General features: G+C 42.3%; 2 protein-coding genes across 2 annotated transcripts in view; one reads left to right on the forward strand and one right to left on the reverse strand.

The window, feature by feature from the left end:
• Positions 1 to 21,543, reverse strand: part of C25H1orf105 (chromosome 25 C1orf105 homolog) — a 47,332-nt gene that overhangs the window by 13,410 nt on the left and 12,379 nt on the right. Inside the window, exons 2-3 of the mRNA XM_007989512.3 lie at positions 10,238 to 10,323; positions 6,885 to 6,975 (exon numbers count right to left, since the gene is read on the reverse strand). Coding sequence (XP_007987703.2) covers positions 6,885 to 6,975; positions 10,238 to 10,323 — 177 coding nt within the window. The remainder of the gene's footprint in view (positions 1 to 6,884; positions 6,976 to 10,237; positions 10,324 to 21,543) is intronic.
• Positions 11,287 to 13,942, forward strand: PIGC (phosphatidylinositol glycan anchor biosynthesis class C). Its single transcript, XM_007989509.3, has 2 exons — positions 11,287 to 11,415; positions 12,559 to 13,942. Exon 2 carries the CDS (start codon positions 12,774 to 12,776, stop codon positions 13,665 to 13,667), a length of 894 nt encoding a protein of 297 aa, XP_007987700.1. The 5' UTR covers positions 11,287 to 11,415; positions 12,559 to 12,773; the 3' UTR covers positions 13,668 to 13,942.

The following is a 21,543-nucleotide window of genomic DNA, read 5'->3' on the forward strand; positions in this document are numbered from 1 at the left end:
TGAGAAGACTATTGACTAAAGTCTTCTCTTTCCTTTGATCCACTTGCTGGCCCATCACTACATGGTGTGTCTTGACCCATTCCTGTTGCCCTGGGAGGCGTGGGGAATAGAAAGAGGAAGAACAGAAAGTGAGGAGTTTCTGAGGTGTGCTTCTAGGATGACCTCTGCCAGATTGTTCTGCAAGTAGCTTCATCCTGTGAGAGACATACAGCACTTAGGTGAGGCATCATTGGGGGTTGGAGGGCTAAAAACTATTAACAAAGTTGAATTCTTTTGATAAATATTTAAAATACACTTCATTTTTATAGGGCATTCTAAAAAGGATCAACTCAGTATTACAATGTTGTGGGTTGGTATGTCAAAGTATGCGTGTGAATAACTAGATTCATTCATTCAACAACAAACATCTATTGTGAGGCTACCAAGTAAAGGGTGCTGTGATGGGGGTCATACCAATGAATAAGGCAAAGTTTCTGGAAGGAAGTCTGTAAGGAAGACAAAAGAAGAATACAAATTTATTCATTTACCCAATCATTAGGTACTGGAGACATTTAAATAAATAAGACATAGTTCATGACCTCAAGCTGCTCACCATCCAAGAAGTATGATAGTGCTGAAGGTGCTACAACAGAAATGTATCAAGGCCGCAATGAAGCTGAAAAGGGTCATTGAGCTTAACTGGGGGTGGGGCAGAGAGGGAAGGGTCTGAGAAGGGTGAAAAAAACAGGCAATGCTAGGGTAGGTATTTGTGGAGTGAACAAGGATGGTGAGGGTGTTACAAGCCCAGGAAACACTATGCAACAACCTGGAAGAATAACCTAGCCAATCAGCTTCAGGTAAGTGAATGTAGGTTGGAATGGACAGGTTGTCTGGTTGGAGGATGAATGGAGTGAGAAGAGAGACTAGAGGGGAAGTGTCTGTGTGTACTGACTCCTCTGCTTTGGGCTGATTCAACTTTCTACCATGTCTTCCTGATACCCCTGGGGGTGGTATCCCCTGAAGCTCCAGCTCCTCCCTCCATCCCTCACATCTCTGAGGTAGGAGAATGAGGTACATTTCTGAAACTGCAATTAAGGTAGGACACACTAGATATCACACAAGAGGCGGTAATACCTCTGTGCCTTCAGAAAACAGAGAGACCACTTCTGATTGGAGAAATCAGGGAAGACTTCCTAGAAGTGGAATTGACACCCAGTCTGAAGGGATGAGGAAGACCTGGACAGGGGGAGGCAGATATGAGAGAATCCTTGGGCAGGTTTGTTTTTAGTAGAGTTATAAGTTCTTCACTGAAATTATTTACTTCACCTTTTTCTAGACTTCTGGTTTCTGCTAAGACTATTACTAGACCATACAGGAATTGCAATCTCAGAGCTCATTGCAAATCAAGCAACAGATATTATTTGCAGATCTCCAAAGTGTATTGCAAGATCTTGCTGGGTTAATGACAACTGTAAATGTGATTACAGAGTCCCATAACGTAATGACTGTCATCTCTTAGAATCTGAGGCATGAAATGCTTATATATTGTCCCACCTGGCCTTGATAACTACTCATTTAAGACATAGTGTAGGTGTTACATCCTCAGAAAACCTTTCTCCTGGACCTGCTACCATTTCTCACCCTCCTAACTTCAGTTGGGTGCCTGCCTCTTTGATTGCATCATAAACTCGGTCTAGCTTTCTTTGTATTTGCACTATTCTTCTTGTTTTTAAATGTGTTTGTTTCCTCCACCGGGTTGAGATTTTATTATATTTAAGAGCAAGAATCATGTTTTACACATCTTTGTACTCCTAGAACCTATGATAGAACCTGGCACATAGCAAGTATTCAATAAACATTGGGTGAATGAATGAGTCATTGTAAGCAATTTAAATTATGAGGTCTAAATATAGACACAATCAACATATATATATATAAAACAAAAAATACATATATAAATGGATATCACTATTATAACACTGTCTTCAGGGAAATGTTACAGAACATTTGTGTTGTAGTGCAACAAATTCATTCTATGTAAAACACTGGAGAACACTGGCTAGATGCCCAAAGAGCTCTGTTCCAGTCTTGCCTCATAAACAACCTGGGTGACTTTTGTCAATCATATAAACTCTCCAGGTCTCCCTTCCCCTACTGATAATGGTCTTTGTGGCCAAAAAGACAGAGGCGGATGCTCTAATCCTGTCCCTTTACACTTTACATGTAAAGGTAAAAAGCAATCTTTGATCTGTGCTGTACTCTACCTCAGACTCACTATCAGCTGAAGCCTGGCTTCCAAGAAGGGATGCTCCATTTCTATCTGGAGAAGGCATGAGGGCATTGAAGGGTCACGGAAGGCACCTGTGACAGGCTACTTTAAAGGTGATGCGAACATTTGAGACTCCATGTCCTGCAGGCCTCATTTCCTCCATTCTGTCTTGCTTTCTTTCCCAGCCCTGAAACCCAGGTCTTTGGTCTTTTTCTTCTGTTGCATTCCCTTCTCACTCTTGGTTTCCTTATGACCAGCTCAGCAACAATAACAGGAATGGAGAGGGAATTGTCCAGGTTCACAGCACAAGGCCCTGGTTTTATTAGGTCTAGAGCCAGAGGCACTGGAATGTTAATGGGGCCCTCATTTCCCAAGCAGCTGTCCTCTGGATAGCAGATGGCAGTTGTGACAGGAGAGTGACAGCAACCTATGTGTAGCCTGGCCAAGGTATGATGCAGATTTCAGCCAGTCCCCAGAAGCCAAAACACATTTGACAATTGGAAACATCCTCATATCTGAGGACAATGTCTGCTGCGGTGTCTAAGGGCTGGCTCATGGCCCAAGACTGTGGCCTTCTTGAACCCTTGGTAAATAAACAGAAACATATTTCTCTCCATCTCCCTCTCCCTCTACTCTCCTTTCTCTCTTTCACTCTCTTTCTCTCTCTCTTACACACCTGTTCACATAAAAACCAAAAAAGCTTGCAATTAAAACAGGCTTCATAAGCACCCTGTGAAGAGTACTGACACATTTGCCTCTGTCCTTTCCTTCAACACCTCCATTTCTTTTCTCCTTCCCACTTTTAACTTAACTGAGAGACCTCATAGAACACCTGGTTCAAATCTTTCAATTTACCCAGTGAGAAAGCTGTGGCCCAGAAAGGTTAAGAGATTTGTTCAATGCCACATCTATTGAACTTCAGTTGGCTAGAAAGTTTTTGGATAAAAAGGATTATCTTTCCTCAGGAGAATAGTAAACTCTTAGAATCCATATAAAGGCCACGCACGGTGGTTCACGCCTGTAATCCCAGCACTTTGGGAGGCAGAGGAAGGCGGATCACAGGATCAGGAGTTCGAGACCAGCCTGATCAACATGGTGAAACCCCGTCTCTACTAAAAATACAAAAATTAGCCAGGCATGGTGGCATGCGCCTGTAATTCCAGCTACTCAGGAGGCTGAGGCAGGAGAATCACTTGAACCTGGGAGGTGGAGTTTGCGGTGCCATAGAACTCTAGCCTGGGTGACAGAGCGAGACTCCGTCTCAAAAAAAAAGAATCCATATAAAGGCAGAATTATTTCTACCACGTAGAATCCCAAAAGTAGTGCTCAGAGAACTAATTTCAATATTCAAAAAACTTTATGATATTACACATGTTCCTTCTATCTGAAAATGTCAGCCATTTTAAAGAATAAAGCTGAATATACCTTCAAAAATGCTCTTAATGTTCACTAGGAAAAAACCCCGAAATGTATGCAAAATAATAGATGGCCATGTCCCTACATTCAGACTTATTAAATTTGATTTTTATTACCATCACTATTTTAGGTCAATAGCATTTAATATTCTCTTTAAAAATTGTATTTGTAGTTATTTGCACTAGATCAACATAAGCAATATAAATATGAAAATGACTTAGGAGTAAATGAGCTAGTTTCCTTGGTAGTTATGAGCTTTGAAAATTTAGTAAATGTCAGAGAAATAATAAAAAGAGAGTTCTTAGTGGTGAGAAAATAGAAAGTCAACATCCTATACATCATCCCCAGCTATGCCTCTGCTACTGCACAATCTTTTTAGCCAGGGCCTTTTGCCACAGGTCTGCTAAAAGCAGAATAATAACGTTCTTATCTTCACTCTGACTCATTAGACTGGAACAACAAACCCAGATCAAAGTGAGTAGAGAGAGACTGGGGGCAGGAATTGAGAGGGTGGAGTGGCATTTTATAATCTATTAGTAACTGAGGAGTTCTAGCTAATTTACACCCAGTACCAGCAAGTGGGCAAAGGGGTTTGAGAGTCCCCAGCTGCAGTTTTCCAGGTCACCCCCATACACCTGCTGTTCCTTTGCCTTGGATCACTGAGTCAGTCACCTCTTGACCCAGTTACCCAACTATCGTGATGCACCTTTCTGTTTCTCGGCATCTTGAGGAGTCATGAATGGATGCCTGGAAATGGCAGGTGAAAGCAATGACTAACGAAGAAGCTTCTCCACAGTAGATGTTTAAATGAGGAAATGTTTAGGCTGCTTTTGTCTTCACTAAAAGTCTTTCTTCTTTGATAGACCTGCCTCTCCTTTTGTTTTGTGTTTTTTGTCCCTCATCTCTGTGGGTGTGTTTCTCTCTTGCTTTCTGCTCCCTTTCCCTGTTATTGTGTCTCTGAGCCTGTTTCCTCTTTGTCTATTCACTAGGAAATACTGCTCCAGGCACACGGGCACCTGCCTCAGCCACGGGGCTGCTCCTGGGCAGGGGAGGAGTAAGCGGGTGTTTAAAGTTCTGCCCTTTGACCTGTGATGGTGAAGAGGAAGGCAGCCAGGTGGCAGGACCTTTGCACCTCTGCACAGGGTCCAGGGCCTCCAGTTGGCCTCTGGATTGCCAGCAGCTTCTTGGCAGGTCCCTAATTTAGAGGGTGAAGGAAGAGATCGTGTCCACAGTACATTCTACTCCCTTGAAACAAAACAGTTTCTTTCCAGAAGGAGCAGCTGCCGGCTGAATCCATGTTTACCTCATGGCACATACGTGCAGGCCTTCATACACGCAGTAGACTCTGGGAGCCAGATTCAAATTTGAGGACGTCTGTGTGACAGGAAAGAATATGACTGGAGGTACCTGCCCCGTGCCCCAACAGAGCAAGGACCCCGGGTTCCTTACTTGTGTTTCAATCTGCAGGGGTGACTCTTTCTCACGTGCAAATCAGTGGAGGGTCAGCCTGCAACACGATGAGTGAGGGTGAGGTTGAGGGGCCTGTGTTCTCACTCAGTAAGAGCAACCTATCTGGGACTTCTCACAGGTCAGTCAGGAAACTGACCTCCCAGGCACCCTTTGGGCTATGCAGCTGGAAGCTATTGCTCTTAACTGTCATCTAGTGGCTAACCATGAATATTGCAACCACAAAAACCTCTATACCCTGCTGGAGAAGGGCCTCTCACTCCCACTGGTTGTTAGGATTGGCTTTCCTTCCCCATTCTCCACCCCAGCCAGGCTGGGACTTGGTGTCCTAGCGCCTAGGTTGCCACAGTACAGAGACCCAGAACAAACCTGAGATGAGGAGGCGTTCAGCGGCAGGTGAGACGTGTCTAAATAGGAAACTCACAGCGACTTGATGACTGAAAGGCTTCTTGCTGGTTCTGCAGCAATTGCTAAGCCTGTCCTGCCTCCCCGCTCATCCCCCACCTCCACCCAGTGCATGTCATGGTGGTCATGTTACCTACTTGCCTGCCCAAGGTGTTAGGGGGACTAAGAGATGACTCTTAAGCAAAGCTTGGACCCTGAAACTCCGGTGTTGAAAACCTTCAATGTGTCCTCTCTGCTTTTGTCTGTTGAGCCCTGTATGCATTAGCTGGGCCCAGCTGTGTCCTTGTTTCCCTTTCATGTATGCTCATAATTCCTTGATATTCTTCAGGCATTTCCTCCTGCACACTCAGTCTCCACCTCTTTGCTGATAATCTTCTCCTCTTTCCAGTTCTTCCTCCACCCCTGGCTCTTCCCTCCACTTGAAAACAGTATCTTCTAGATCCAATGCAGATGCCACTTCCTCTTGAATCATTCCCTCACTCCCACTCTGCTTGCCCAACCTGGGGGTAACCTTTGTTCCCACCTTCTCTCACAAGTGCTGTGCCCCATCTCTGAGACGCATTCTCAGTTGTGTCCCCGTCCTGTCTGCTCACTCATCTGCATAGCTGTGGCTGACTTACTCATCTCTGATGTATTAAAGCAAATACAAAGTCCTCTGTAAACATTTATTGACTGACACCAGGGCTCCTAATAATTGTGGCTCACATTCACTGAGCTCCTGCTCTGGGTGGGCACCGTGTCAAGTGCCTTAGGGCGCTGCTTCAGGCACTGCCTATGACAGCCCTGTGAGGAATGTGCAATTTTTCAGGTGAAAAAAACTGCTTATCTCACCATATGTTTTCTTTCTTTCTCCACCTCAGGAAGGTGCTGACTACCCGAGCCCTGTAGCCTGTGTGCTTGCTCCACAGTGACACTGAGGGTCACTTGGCAGCCGGTCACGGTGGAGGGGAAATGAGGAGTTTTTAATGTAAAATTCCACAGGTGTCAGGAGTTGCAGGTGGGAGACATAAGCATTCCTTTGGGGGAGGCATTAGAGACTCCTGATTGGTTCCAGTCACAAGCTGATAGGCATTCCCTGGAAGTCTTGGGGCAGATTCCTCCATACTCATTTTTAGTTTCCTGTTCTGTTGATTCTAACCTTATGCCTGTATTCTTAGTTCTAGTGAACTGGGGCCCTTAGGCACTTGAGACATAGTGAGGGGGGTGGGGCCATTCACTTCATTTAACAAATATTTATTGAACACTGATGGTGCACCAAGCGCAGGGCTGTGCTAAGGAGATGAGACATGTATTCATATTCTATGTCATTCTAGAACTGCTGTTGTTTTCAATAAAAATTTTTGAATACCTTAGATAAAACATCTGGAACTTGAAACAAAATTGGCAAATTCATATTCCTCTTGGACGAAGTCAGAAAAGTCGCAGAGGAAGGAGGATATCTAAGTAATTAAAACAAGAGAAAGTTAGAACCACAGTCCCGCATTTGAAGAGCCAGGCCCTTGGTTGTTTCTGAGAGAATACAAGGGACACCACAAGGAGCTGCCTTCCACTCCAGTTCTGGAGGACTCAGGCCATTGAGGAGCTCCCAAAAGATGGATTTGCCCTCCTATGTCACTTTGGCTTTTCTGTCCCTTTTGTTTTGCACTAACCAATTTTGGATTGTCAGTGTACAAACAAGGCAGGATAAAGATTGTTCACAACAGTAGACGTGTAATGAGCAAAATGAATCCCAGGTTTTCTCTTTGAAAGGGTCTGCACTCAAGTTTTCGATGTCTCACTTGTGCCTGTCCCCTTTCATACCTGGGCTGACTTCTTGGAGTTTGTGTCCTTGCACCCTGAAACAATCCACCTGTTTCCTCCCACAGAACGTCTTCTCCCTCCACCCATTCTTTTCCTTTGCAACATTTTTTCTTTCTAGTTATCAGTTGAAGCAGTGATGTTGCAAGAACACCAGTTGTTTTTACAGGGTGACCTGCCTGTGCTCTGTCTCACTTGGTACTGTCGTTCATTTCATTACAGTGTACGGGGCCAAGACCTGCAGGGGCCTGATAATCATAAACTGTTTGTGTGTGTGGCACCATTCATGCCCCTGGCATCCAAGAAGTAGAAACTCAGAATGCTGGCAGTTTTGCCGGGAACACATCTCCTCTTTAATGAGGAAAGAGTTCATTGTCCATTGTTCATTTAAAACAAAGGCATGTGGAAGGGGTTTGATGTTCATGAGGCATTTCTTGTTTCATTTCTCCCCACACTTCCCTAGACCCTGTGAGACCAGAGATGGTGGGTCTGACATCAGTGCCCTCAGGGTCTTTGTCTTTGATATGGGAATAGACTGTCTTGGACTTGTCACCCAAATGCTGATGAGGAGAGACCAGGAGGCCAGCTTAGAACTCCTTCAGCACACAATAATCTTATACAAACAGGACCTTAGTGTGACTTGAAGGGCTTTGGAGACTGACGATGAGGGTGGCTTCGAAATTGTCAGGCCAACCTGAGAGAGTCCTTGAAGGAAGTGGGTCAGTACAGGCACTTCTTATTACAGCCCAGCCGCACCTCCTCCACCCGCGCAGGTGTGTTTCCATTGCGCACAGCTGGAATTACTCTGAGCATATTTGGCTAAATGTTCCTTTATCTTTTTCAGACTGTTCTGCATTAGAACTCTTTGCTCAAGGGTATGTAATGCTTAAGTCACATTGAGAACTTTCTCCCAAAGTCTCAGTAAGGGGCTTTGCCAAAAATAAACAGCTTGGAACCCAGAGCTTTGTCTCACATGAGGAGCTTTTAATCCTCAAGATCTGTTGATACTTAAACCATCCTTTCAAAAGACTTTACATTCCTGTCTTGTCCTCCTGAGAGTTCAGGGCACCTCAGAGGTGCTGTTCAGTCACCTTTGTTGTGAGGTAGGTGTATTACATTTTTCTAAACAAGAATTGAGATTGCTACCCCAATCCTCCCAGAATAGCGATGAGTAGAGCTTCACTGCCTGCCTAAGGTAATTTCTTCTTGTGCCTAGCCTAGGTTTGGCTGGCTGGAGGAAAAACTACCCACTCCCTTTCCAGTTGGCTGTCAACAGACTGTCTGCTCTGACCCTCCAGGACCTGGCTGTGAAATTGAACAGGTGCTGCGGAAGGCCAGTTGTATTCTGGGCCTACCCTTCTCCCTGATCTTCACCCTCTGCCAAAGGCTTATATAATTAGAGACCAAGGGAGCTGGGGGCAAGAGAGCCATGCACAAGGATACTTTGCTCTTGGCTGCTGGGGCAGGTCTAATGGACATGGGGGTAGTATGAGATGGTGGGATATTACCCTATTAGATCAAACACTAGCAATTTCACATAAAACATCCAGATTTCTAGTACTATTAGAAGACCCAGTGGATCTGGCCTCTGGACTCACATGCCTGCAGGTAACACTGCTGGGGTGCGGGTGGGCTGAAGTGGGGAGGTGATTTCCATTCACTGCAGTCCTATTTGGCCAGCTGTACTCATTATGCCCCTCATCTCACTGTCATGGGCCTGTGAGTTTGTGTCCCACCCTCAATTAAAATATGCTAGACTATCCTTACTCATGCTGATCCATGTAGCGTTAACAACTCTTAATAAGCCCTCTATCACTTAGTGCTTTTGTTTCTTAAATAGGCCTTTGAGTTTATTGAACCTCTGATAATCTGCTTTAGATTCAAAATTATGTAAAAGCAACACAACTGAATAATGAGCACTTGAAAGCACTTGTGAATTTTGTTCTGAAAATACATAAAACTGTACCTACTTACTGAGAATGTGATTTTTTTTTTAAAGTAGAGTAGACAAAGTAAAGGTACGTGTTACTAAAGTGGGGATGTGGAGATAGTGATGGGAATTCGCTCACGAAGTCATTTATCCATGGGCAGGAGGGTACATGGTAGTTATCAACAGGAGGAGAAACTCTTTTCGGGGAGTCTGGCTTTTCTAACAAGCTGTTTCGCATGCCAAGGAGTGGATCCTTTTTTGTCTGTCATGTACCTTTGGAATGGCCTCTATGCCTGCCTTTTCTTTGCCCTCCTTCTGGTTTCTTTCATTCACCCCAACACTGCTTCAAACTTACCCTTCTGTCCATGTCCCCTTTCCAGAGTGGGGTTTATCACTACACTTAGGAACCATTTCATTAAAAATGGAGAAGGAACATGGTAACCCAATAATTTCAAGAGACAGCTGAAATGCTCCCTAGACATGTAATTCCTGCAATTTTGAAAAATAGATGTATGTGTCACATAGTAGTCTGTCTGGAAGGAATAGGACTAACAAGATTGTAGGAGGGTACCTCAAAGTTACATACAGAGTTACTATTCTATAAAGATGGGAACTTACTGTTCTAGACTTTTGATGGTAAAAATGTGAAAATTTCAGACTACAGCAGTGGAGAAAAGGTGGGGTGAGAAAGAGGATGGAAGTGTTTTGAGAGACAGTGTCTAGCGGCAAAATTATCTTATACTGTTGAGTGGTAGAGGGAAATAATTTGAGATCTCATCTCTAGCCAAGTCTATACTCAGTGATCATTTTTCTCTGAGAAACCCGGAATATTTCTATTTTTAAAGCACTTGACTTGAGTTTCTCAATGGATCAAATGCGCCCTCTGATAATTGTATAATTATCATCCCTTAAGAAGAAATCATCTTCTGTGAGATGTTTCGTAAATCTTTTGCCCTCAGTGGCTGAGAGGTTACCTTCTGGGGAGGCTGAGCACTAGTGGCTTGTTTACGAGGCTGGCCTCACTAAGCCAAGGAATCTTGTCAAATTTTGCAACAGAAGCCTAGAGGGAAATAGAGAACATTTTACAGAATGTATCACACTTAAACATTGCTATCATTATGATGGCCAAAGTCAGCTAATAGCAGCCATATAGTGAACACTTTACAAAACATTTTTATATTTTATATTTGACTCTTTGACCATCCTATACAGTAGCCAAGTGCAAATAATGTCATCTCCATTTTACTGATGAAGAAATCCAAAGTCAGGTAGTGTGATCTGCCTTGAGTCACTGAGCTAGTAAATGGGTCATGTTTTCTGACTTTTGTATCCACTGTATCCCGTGTTTTACTACATCCCTTTGTTTATTATTTCCTTCGTTTATACATCCTTTAATATTTCTGTGAACTCAGTTTAATTAGCAATCTTCTCCTTTCCTCTTTTAGGAGTTAAAGAGGAAAGAACCAAGCTTTGAATCTATGGATAACTGGATATTGATCTCTGTTCATCTACTTCCCAGGTGCCTGTCCTTGGACAAATTCAACTTATCTGAGCCTTAGATTTGTCCTCTTTGAGGGGGAAGATGATATAATCAGTGTAAAGGTCAATGTACCAAAAAAGAGAGTTTCATGAGAGCAGCAAGTTTTGTCTGTTTCATTCACGGCTGTATCATGAGCCCCCCCAAGGAGGGCTTGTTACGAGCAGGCATTCAGTCAGTATCTGTGGAATGAACGCATGGATGCATGGGAAGTCCCAGCTGAGGGCCTGACTTAATAAAAGGAGCGCAACAAAAGCGGCCATTATCTCTCACCCACTGGCCCAGCCTCTTTCCTTGTCCTCTCCTGCATTACCCAGCCCTTCAGATGGCACATCCCATCTTTCAATAGGGGATTGCTGGAGATTTGCCTTCCTAGGCTCAGAGCACTAGGGTTTGGGCCAGTCTCCAGGAGAGGAGCCCGGAGGTCCTCTGAGCAGCCAGGAGGGGGCAGCAGCCACGTCGCGATGGTTCCGGCTGGGGAAGGGTGCTCTCGCTGAGGAGATTGCGGCGGACCCGGAAGTGCTCCGCCACAGTCGCAGCCCCTGCGCCCCGGAGCGGGAAAAAGGCTAGGTGCCGCCGTCCCCCAGCTGCGCATCCCTAGGAACTCTCGGGCAGGTGGGTTCCGTGTAACCCTCAGTGTTTCCGGGGCTCCTTCTCCTCTGCTGTCTCTCGCAGGCTCAAGGCTGAGTGAGGGGTGGCGGCTGGAGTGGGAGGTCCGGAGAGTGAAGGCGCACCCCTGGGGTCACCCTACCCTGCCCTACCCTACCCTGTCCCCTCCCAGCCCCACTCTGCGGGCGGGCGCTGCCCTTTTGGGCGTCGCGAACCCTCCAGCCTCGGCGGTGGCCTTAAGATTCCCGGGCTGGGATCCCTGCTGCAGAGAGCGGGTAATGGTGTCTGGCCTGGCAGGCAACACTTGTCGTGGTCTTCATGGAAGAAATAAAGTCGGGCAATATGAAATTTTTTTTTCCTCAAATTTGCCGGATGCCTGTGGTGTTTCTGACTCTTAGTTTTCTCATTGTGAAAAAGGGATGATTACCTTTCTCGATCCTCGCAAGAGTTTCCTTGTTTTGAGTAGACTGATAGCTCTTTAAAGGATGCTAAGCTCAGCTAATGGAAGAAGAGTCTAGTTTCTTTGAGTCTTTGATTTTGGCTAAACAAACTGTAGAGCTCATACCTTTATGGTGCAGCTTACTATTGTCTTTGGATTGGTAATTTAAAAAATATAACATGCCTTTGAGAACCAATAAAAGCTATGGATATTATCCGTATAAATTCACACAAATCCGGATATAAGCATGCAATGTGATACACCGAAGGGGTATGTGAACCACTGAGTTAAGAACTGGTTTAGAGGGAGATACAACGTCAGACACAGGCTTTGGGATAAGACTTTGGTTTGAATCCTGGCTCTGCTCTGTTACCTTAGGGCAAAGTTACTTAAGCATCTTGAATCTCAGCTTTTTTACCAAAGTAGTACTAATACTAACTTGCAAGGTTGTGAGGATTAAGTGAAAGAAGATACATAAGGCATTTAGCACATAATAGGCACTCAATAAATGATAGCTAACAGATGTCTATTATTATTCAAGGAATTATAATTTTCAAATCTGAAATGCAGTTTTAATGCCCCAAATTAATAAGGTGACTACCACATACATTTTGCTCAGACTTTTAGTAAACTGAGTTGATTTGACTTTAACTCAGTACTACTCTTGACCTTTCACAACTTTCGTAGGTTCACAGTCTCTCTTTTTCTAGGAACTTGGCTGTGTTTTCCTGCCTCAGAGACAGATTCATCTGTTGTAGGCCTAGCCTGGGTTGCTGCCTTTGAAAACAAGGAAAGGTTGATAGAACATCAACCACAGCATGGAATTTCCAGGGAGGTCTCATTTCAAAACTTCATAAAGATCAAGAACCACCTGGACTTCTGTGAGGGCGATGATTAAACTGGCCTGAGTTTGAATGAAAGGATAATGTGTGCCCAACCTGTAACTAGCACCAAGGAGGTCAAGTGGCAGAAGGTCTTGTATGAGCGACAGCCCTTTCCTGATAACTATGTGGACCGGCGATTCCTGGAAGAGCTTCGGAAAAACATCCATGCTCGGAAATACCAATATTGGGCTGTGGTATTTGAGTCCAGTGTAGTGATCCAGCAGCTGTGCAGTGTTTGTGTTTTTGTGGTTATCTGGTGGTATATGGATGAGGGTCTTCTGGCCCCCCATTGGCTTTTTGGGACTGGCCTGGCTTCTTCACTGATTGGGTATGTTTTGTTTGATCTCATTGATGGAGGTGAAGGGCGGAAGAAGAGTGGGCAGACCCGATGGGCTGACCTGAAGAGTGCCCTAGTCTTCATTACTTTCACTTATGGGTTTTCACCAGTGCTGAAGACCCTTACAGAGTCTGTTAGCACTGACACCATCTATGCCATGTCAGTCTTCATGCTGTTAGGCCACCTCATCTTTTTTGACTATGGTGCCAATGCTGCCATTGTATCCAGCACGCTATCCTTGAACATGGCCATCTTTGCTTCTGTATGCTTGGCTTCACGTCTTCCCCGGTCCCTGCATGCCTTCATCATGGTGACGTTTGCCATTCAGATTTTTGCCCTATGGCCCATGTTACAGAAGAAACTAAAGGCATGTACTCCCCGGAGCTATGTGGGGGTCACACTGCTCTTTGCATTTTCAGCCTTAGGAGGCCTACTGTCCATCAGTGCTGTGGGAGCCATACTCTTTGCCCTTCTGCTGATGTCTATCTCATGTCTCTGTCCATTCTACCTCATTCGCTTGCAGCTTTTTAAAGAAAACATTCATGGGCCTTGGGATGAAGCTGAAATCAAGGAAGACTTGTCCAGGTTCCTCAGTTAAATTAGGACATCCATTACGTTATTAAGGCAAGCTGATAGACTAGCCTCCTAACTAGTATAGAACTTAAAGACAGAGTTCCATTCTGGAAGCAGCATGTCATTGTGGTAAGAGAACAGAGATCAAAACAAAAAAGATGAACCAAAGGCTTGGGTGGTGCGGGTTCTTATCCTTTCCGTTATTTTTTGGATGAAAATACTTTCTGGGACCCTCTTGAATTACATGCTGTAACATATGAAGTGATGTGGTTTCTATTAAAAAAATAATACATTCGTCAAGTTGTCTCATGATTTTTACATAAACAGTAGGCAGAGGGGCATGAAGAGTGAAGAGTGTGTGTGCGTGTGTGTGTGTGTGTGTAAAGTCACTTCTCTCTACCCTTTTCAATGTGCTAATGCTGTTTTATTTATCTAGGGTTCAAATCCTAGAACACAAGGTGCTGTGTTCAGTTTTGTTGCCCAATATCACAGAATTGGTTACCTAACCTTGACTCAGTTTCTACCTTGTTGTTAGGGAAGCATATACACAACTAATTACAAAGCAGAGTGTGATGTGTCATAATAAGCAGAATGCTAGGGGGAATTCAGAAGCTGGAGATAAATTTCAGCTGGAATAATTAGGAAATACTTATGAGAGGCAGTGACATTTGAGCTTAGTCTTGGAGGATAGGGAGACTTAAGTAGGCAAAAGATGGTTTTAGGGCAATGTGTTGAAGGCCTTTAGAGGCCAGGTCAGTAACGGAAGCAAGTGAAACTGGCATGCTTTGTGTGACTGATGGCAACTGTGAACAAATGGAGATGTCCAATGGAGACACCTGCTACAGTGCTCCAACTGATAGTTTCTATTCACAGTTTGTGCCTAGCTTCAGACTCTTAGAATTCCAGATAGGATTCTAAAAGAAGTCCCAGTAACTGTATATCTGATTTTTAATATGAAATCTGACTTGTAAATTCTCTCTCAAGTTTAAATTGATCAGGCTAAAAACACATTTGCAGCAACATAAGATTACTACTGTACCACATCTGTCCTTAGCATGGGCACAATGATGGGACAATATTTGATGGCACTTCAGAGTTATGGGGAGTTTTGGGAGGTGATATTGGGAAAAAGTCAGAATGGGAGGTTGAGTAGCAATTCGAGGGCTGTGAATTTGGGCTCTATACTGTAGGTAATGGGGAGCAATCCATTTTGTCTAAGGAGGAAATAAATCATCACATCTTAGGCCACAACTGTTCTGTGTCTCAGTTTTCATCTGTAAAGTGGGAATAAAAGTATCTACCTCTAGAATTGTGGTAAATGGGATATATGCAAAGTGCTTTGAAGAATGCCTGACACGAAGCACTATGTATTAGCATCAGCACTATATAATAGCTAGTACTAATGTATTAGGTGTTGTTTAAGTTGACATGTAAGAAAACCTAAAGAGAGCAGAGACAAGGTGCCAAATGCAGCAGGCACCTCCCAGGATAGCTGGTTATTCCTGTGGTAATTCATTTGCGGCAAGTTTCTGTACTGTCCTTTTATCACTAGGAATTAACTTCAAATCAGAAATTTTGTCAAGGAAGTGGTATTACTAAAAAATAATATTTTTATTTATTTGAACATAAATTTCTCGAGAATGTCTGGGACATGACTTTGAACTAGTGTCTTCAGCGCTTCTCATGTCACATTCTTTTTCAGAGTTTTATTTGGGCAGATGAATATTGTGTTTTGTAATAAAAATTGGTGGTTTTCTGCAAGGTCAATTGGACTGCTTTCTATATTCAAGGACACTAGCCAATGAGGAGAAAAGGGTTTCAGGGACTAACCTCTGGAGCCCAAAGCATCTGTCCACTGCCTGCTCCTGGTTTGACCTCATGTCTCAATAGAGGCATGCCTCATAATTATTCTATAGTCCACATCAGGAATAGGGCTAGGTGTTGGTGGTTGAAGATAGTAAAGAGTTCTATGAAATTGTAGTTTTTGTTTATATGTATTAATACATGTGTATTATTTGAGTGCATTTGTGATTGTTAACTTTAGAGAACTCAAGTAGCAACCATGCATATTGGTGACCAGAAAGTTTCTCAAACTTTCAAGAATAGTTCCTTAGTGGGATGACAATATGGCTGCACTAACATTTTCAGCTTTTCCCTGTCACACTGTATAGTATTTGGAGACACTCAGTCCCTTATTTTACACAATGTGGTGGTTATAGAAATTCATTATGAAGGTGGTGGGAGATGGAGAGTTGTGGGATAGATGCAAGGATGAAGGGTGAGGCAGTAGACTTAATTTGGACAGAAAAGTGGTGGCTGTGGGGAGAAGGTTCTTACAGCTAGAATGAACAGTATGTGCCAGAGTGCACAGGACCTGATGCATCCTGGCAGTGGATAATAGCACAGGACAAATGGGCTGTAGTGAGGGACTGAAATCTGAGAGTGCTGAATACTTTGCATTATTGTATCCTGTAGTCGGTGGCAAGTTAAAGGGATTTTGAAAAGAGATGTTATAAAACTAGATAGATAAGTCATATATAAGTGTGTATATACAGACATGTACACACACACAAAGTGTGTATATACAGACATGTACACACACACAAAGTGTGTATATACAGACATGTACACACACACAAAGTGTGTATACCATTCACATATATGTGTACCAATATCTATCTATATACAGGCATACCTTGGAGATACTGAAGTTTGGTTCCAGACCACTACAATAAAGCTAATATTACAATAAAACAAGTCACATGAATTTTTTGGTTTTCCAGTATGTATAAAATTTATGCTTACATTGTATTAAAGTCTATAAAATGTGCAATCTCATTATGTCTAAAAAATATGCATACCCTAATTTAAAAATGCTTTTTTGCTAAAAATGCTAACAATCATCTGAGCCTTCTGTGAATCAGAATCTTTTTGCTGGTGAGGGTCTTGCATTGATATTGATGGCTGCTGACATAAGGATGCTAGGTGCTGAAGGCTAGGGTGGCTGTGGCAATTTCTTAAGACAATAATGAAGTTTGCTGCTTCTTTTGACTCTTCCTTTCAAGAAAGATTTCTCTGTAGCACATGATGCTGTTTGATAGCATTTTACTCACAGTAGAACATTTTTCAAAATTGGGTCAACCCTCTCACACCCTGCCACTGCTATATAACAGTTTCATGTAATATTCTAAAAACATTGTTATTTCAACAAAAACAATGTTCACAGCATCTTCATCAGAAGTAGATTTCATTTTGGGAAACAGTTTTCTTGCTACTTGTAGTAATCAGTTTCTCATCTCTTCGGTTCTATCATACGATTACAGCAATTCAGTCACATATTTACACATCACTTCTAGTTCTCTTGCTATTTTCACCACATCTGCAGTTATTTGCTCTGCTGAAGTCTTGAGCCTCTCAAAGTAATTCATGAGGGTTGGAATCAACATCTTCCAAACTCCTGTTAATGTTGATATTTTGACTTCCTCTCACAAGTTACAAATGTTCTTAATGGCAATGCCTAGATCCATCAGAGAAATCACTATGGCAGCTATAGCCTTACAAAATGTATTTCTTAAATAGTAAGACTTGAAAGTCAGAATTACTCTTTGATCCATGGGCTTCAGAATGGATGTTGTGTTAGCAGGCATGGAAACAAATTTTAAATGAACAGTAATATTTTGAAAGGAATCTTTTTTTCTGAGCAGTAGGCTCGACACTGGGCTTAAAATACTCAGTATACCATGCTGTAAACAGATGTGCTGCTATCCATGCTTTGTTATTTTACTTATAGAGCACGAGCAGAGTAGATTTAACATAATTTTCAAGGTCCCTGGGATTTTCAGAATGGTAAACGAGCATTGACATCAAGTCACCAACTGCATTAGCCCCTAACAGCAGAGTCAACCTGTCCTTTGAAGCCAGATATTGACTTCTCCTCTTTATGAAAGTCCTAGATGACGCCTTCTAATAGAAGGCTCTTTTATCTACATTGAATATCTGTTGTTGAGTGTAGCTACCTTTGTCAATGTTTTTTTTTTTTTTTTAGTAGAAATAAATTGTTTTTGTTTCATTTTATTATATTATTATACTTTAAGTTCTAGGGTACATGTGCAGAATGCGCAGGTTTGTTGCACAGGTATACATGTGCCATGTTGGTTTGCTGCAACCATCAACTCGTCATTTGCATTAAGTATTTATCCTAATGCTATCTCTCCCCCAGCCCCCACCCCCCGACAGGTCCCAGTGTGTGATGTTCCCTGCCCTGTGTTCAAGTGTTCTCATTGTTCAGTTCCCACCTATGAGTGAGAACATGCAGTGTTTGGTTTTCTGTCTTTGTGATAACTTCCTGAGAATGATGGTTTCCAACTTCATCTACGTCCCTGCAAAGGACATGAACTCATCCTTTTTTATGGCTACATGGTATTCTGTGGTGTATATGTACCACATTTTCTTAATCCAGTCTATCATTGATGGACATTCGGATTGGTTCCAAGTCTTTGCTATTGTGAATGGTGCTGCAATAAACATACATGTGCCTGTGTCTTTATAGTAGCATGATTTATAATCCTTTGGGTATATACCCAGTAATGGGATCGCTGGGTCAAGTGATATATTTAGCTCTATATCCTTGAGGATACATCTGCAAACAGGGACAATTTTACTTCCCCTTTTCCTTTTCCCAATTGAATACCCTTTATTTTTTTGTCTTATCTGATTGCCCTAGCCAGAACTTCCAACACTATGTTGAATAGGAGTGGTGAGAGAGGGCATCCTTGTCTTGTGCCAGTTTTCAGTGGGAATGCTTCCGGTTTCTTCCCATTCAATATGATATTGGTTGTGGGTTTATTAGCTCTTATTATTTTGAGATACGTTCCATCAACACTTAGTTAATTGAGAGGTTTTAGCATGAAGGGCTGTTGAATTTTGTCAAAGATGTTTTCTGCATTTATTGAGCTAACGATGTGGTTTTTGTCATTGGTTCTGTTTATGTGATAGATTACGTTTATTGATTTGTGTATGTTGAACCAGCCTTGCATCTGGGGAATGAAGCCGACTTGATCATGGTGGATAAGCTTTTTTATATGCTGCTGGATTTGGTTTGCCAGTATTTTATTGAGGATTTTTGCATCGATGTTCATCAGGGATATTGGCCTAAAATTCTCTTTTTTGTGTGTGTCTCTGCCAGGCTTTGGTATCAGGATGATGCTGGCCTCATAAAATGAGTTAGGGAGGATTCCCTCTGTTTTTATTGATTGGAATACTTTCAGAAGGAATGGAACCAGCTCCTCTTTGTACCTCTGTAGAATTCGGCTATGAATCTGTCTGGTCCTGGACTTTTTTTGATTGGTAAGCTATTAATTATTGCCTCAATTTCAGAGCCTGTTATTGGTCTATTCAGAGATTCAGCTTCTTCCTGGTTTAGTCTTGGGATGGTGTATGTGTCCAGGAATTTATCCATTTCTTCTGGATTTTCTAGTTTATTTGCATAGAGTTATAGAGATGTTTATAGTATTCTCTGATGGTAGTTTCTATTTCTGTGGGATTGATGGTGATATCCCCTGTATTATTTTTTATTGTGTCTATTTGATTCTTCTCACTTTTCTTCTTTATTAGTCTTGCCAGTGGTCTATCAATTTTGTTGATCTTTTCAAAAAACAAGCTCCTGGATTCATTGATTTTTTGAAGGGTTTTTTCTGTGTCTCTATCTCCTTCAATTCTGCTCTGATCTTAGTTATTTCCTGCCTTCTGCTAGCTTTTGAATTTGTTTGCTCTTGCTTCTCTAGTTCTTTTAATTGTGATGTTAGGGTGTTGATTTTAGATCTTTCCTGCTTTACTTGTGGGCATTTAGTGCTATAAATTTCTCTCCACACATTGCTTTAAATGTGTCCCAGAGATTCTAGTATGTTGTGTCTTTGTTCTCATTGGTTTCAAAGAACATCTTTACGTCTGCCTTCATTTTGTTATTTACCCAGTAGTCATTCAGGAGCAGGTTGTTCAGTTTCCATGTAGTTGTGTGGCTTTAAGTGAGTTTCTTAATCCTGAGTTCTAATTTGATTGCACTGTGGTCTAAGAGACAGTTTCTTGTGATTTCTGTTTTTTACATTTGCTGAGGAGTGCTTTATTTCCAACTATGTGGTCAATTTTAGAATAAGTGCGATGTGGTACTGAGAAGAATGTATACTCTGTTGATTTGAAGTGGAGAGTTCTGTAGATGTCTATTAGGTCTGCTTGGTGCAGAGCTGAGTTCAATCCTGGATATCCTTGTTAATTTTTTGTCTCATTGATCTGTCCATTATTGACATTGGGTTGTTAAAGTCTCCCATTATTACTGTGTGGGAGTCTAAGTCTCTTTGTAGGTCTGTAGGGACTTGCTTTATGAATTTGGGTGCTCCTATATAGAGTGCATATATATTTAGGATAGTTAGCTCTTCTTGTTGAATTGATCCCTTTACCATTATGTAATGGCCTTCTTTGTCTCTTTTGATCTTTGTTGATTTAAAGTCTGTTTTATCAGAGACTAGGATTGCAACTCCAGCTTTTTTTTTTTTTTTTGCTTGGTAGATCTTCCTCCATCCTTTTCTTCTGAGCCTATGTGTGTCTCTGCACATGAGATGGGTCTCCTGAATACAGCACATTGATGAGTTTTGACTCTTTATCCAATTTGCCAGCCTGTGTCTTTTAGTTGCAGCATTTAGACCATTTACGTTTAAGGTTAATATTGTTATGTGTGAATTTGTTGCTGTCATTGTGATGTTAGCTGGATATTTTGCCCGTTAGTTGATGCAGTTTCTTCCTAGCATCGATGGTCTTTACAATTTGGCATGTTTTTGCAGTGACTGGTACCGGTTGTTCCTTCCATGTTTAGTGCATCCTTTCAGCAGCTCTTAAACACTGGTGGTGATTAAATCTGTCAGCATTTGCTTGTCTGTAAAGGATTTTATTTCTCCTTCACTTATGAGTCTTAGTTTGGCTGGATATGAAATTCTGAGTTGAAAACTCTTTTCTTTAAGAATGTTGAATATTGACCCACACTCTCTTCTGGCTTGTAGGATTTCTACTGAGAGATCTGCTGTTAGTCTGATGCACTTCCCTTTGTGGGTAACCCAACCTTTCTGTCTGGCTGCCCTTAACATTTTTTCCTTCATTTCAACATTGGTGAATCTGACAATTATGTGTCTTGGGGTTGCTCTTCTCAAGGAGTATCTTTGTGGTGTTCTCTGTATTTCCTGAATTTGAATGTTGGCCTGCCTCGCTAGGTTGGGGAAGTTCTCCTGGATAATATTCTGAAGAGTATTTTCCAACTTGGTTCCATTCTCCCCATCACTTTCAGTTATACCAGTCAAACACAGATTTGGTCTTTTCACATAGCCCCATATTTCTTGGAGGCTTTGTTCATTTCTTTTTACTCTTTTTTCTCTAAACTTGTCTTCTTGCTTTATTTCATTAATTTGATGTTCAGTCACTGATACCCTTTCTTCCACTTGATCGAATTGGCTATTGAAGCTTGTGCATGCATCACGTAGTTCTCGTGCCATGGTTTTCAGCTCCAGCAGGTCATTTAAGGTCTTCTCTACACTGTTTATTCTAGTTAGCCATTCCTGTAACCTCTTTTCAAGGTTTTTAGCTTCCTTGCGATTGGTTAGAACATGCTTCTTTAGCTCGGAGAAGTTTGTTATTACCGACCTTCTGAAGCCTACTTCTGTCAACTCATCAAAGTCATTCTCTTCATCTTTGTTCCATTGCTGGCAAGGAGCTGCAATCCTTTGGAGGAGTAGAGGTGCTCTGGTTTTTAGAATTTTCAGCTTATCTGCTCTGGTTCCTCCCCATCTTTGTGGTGTTATTTACCTTTGGTGTTTGATGTTGGTGAACTACAGATGGGGTTTTGGTGTAGATGTCCTTTA

Source organism: Chlorocebus sabaeus, chromosome 25, assembly GCF_047675955.1.
Source record: "Chlorocebus sabaeus isolate Y175 chromosome 25, mChlSab1.0.hap1, whole genome shotgun sequence".
NCBI classification, from domain to species: Eukaryota; Metazoa; Chordata; class Mammalia; order Primates; family Cercopithecidae; genus Chlorocebus; species Chlorocebus sabaeus.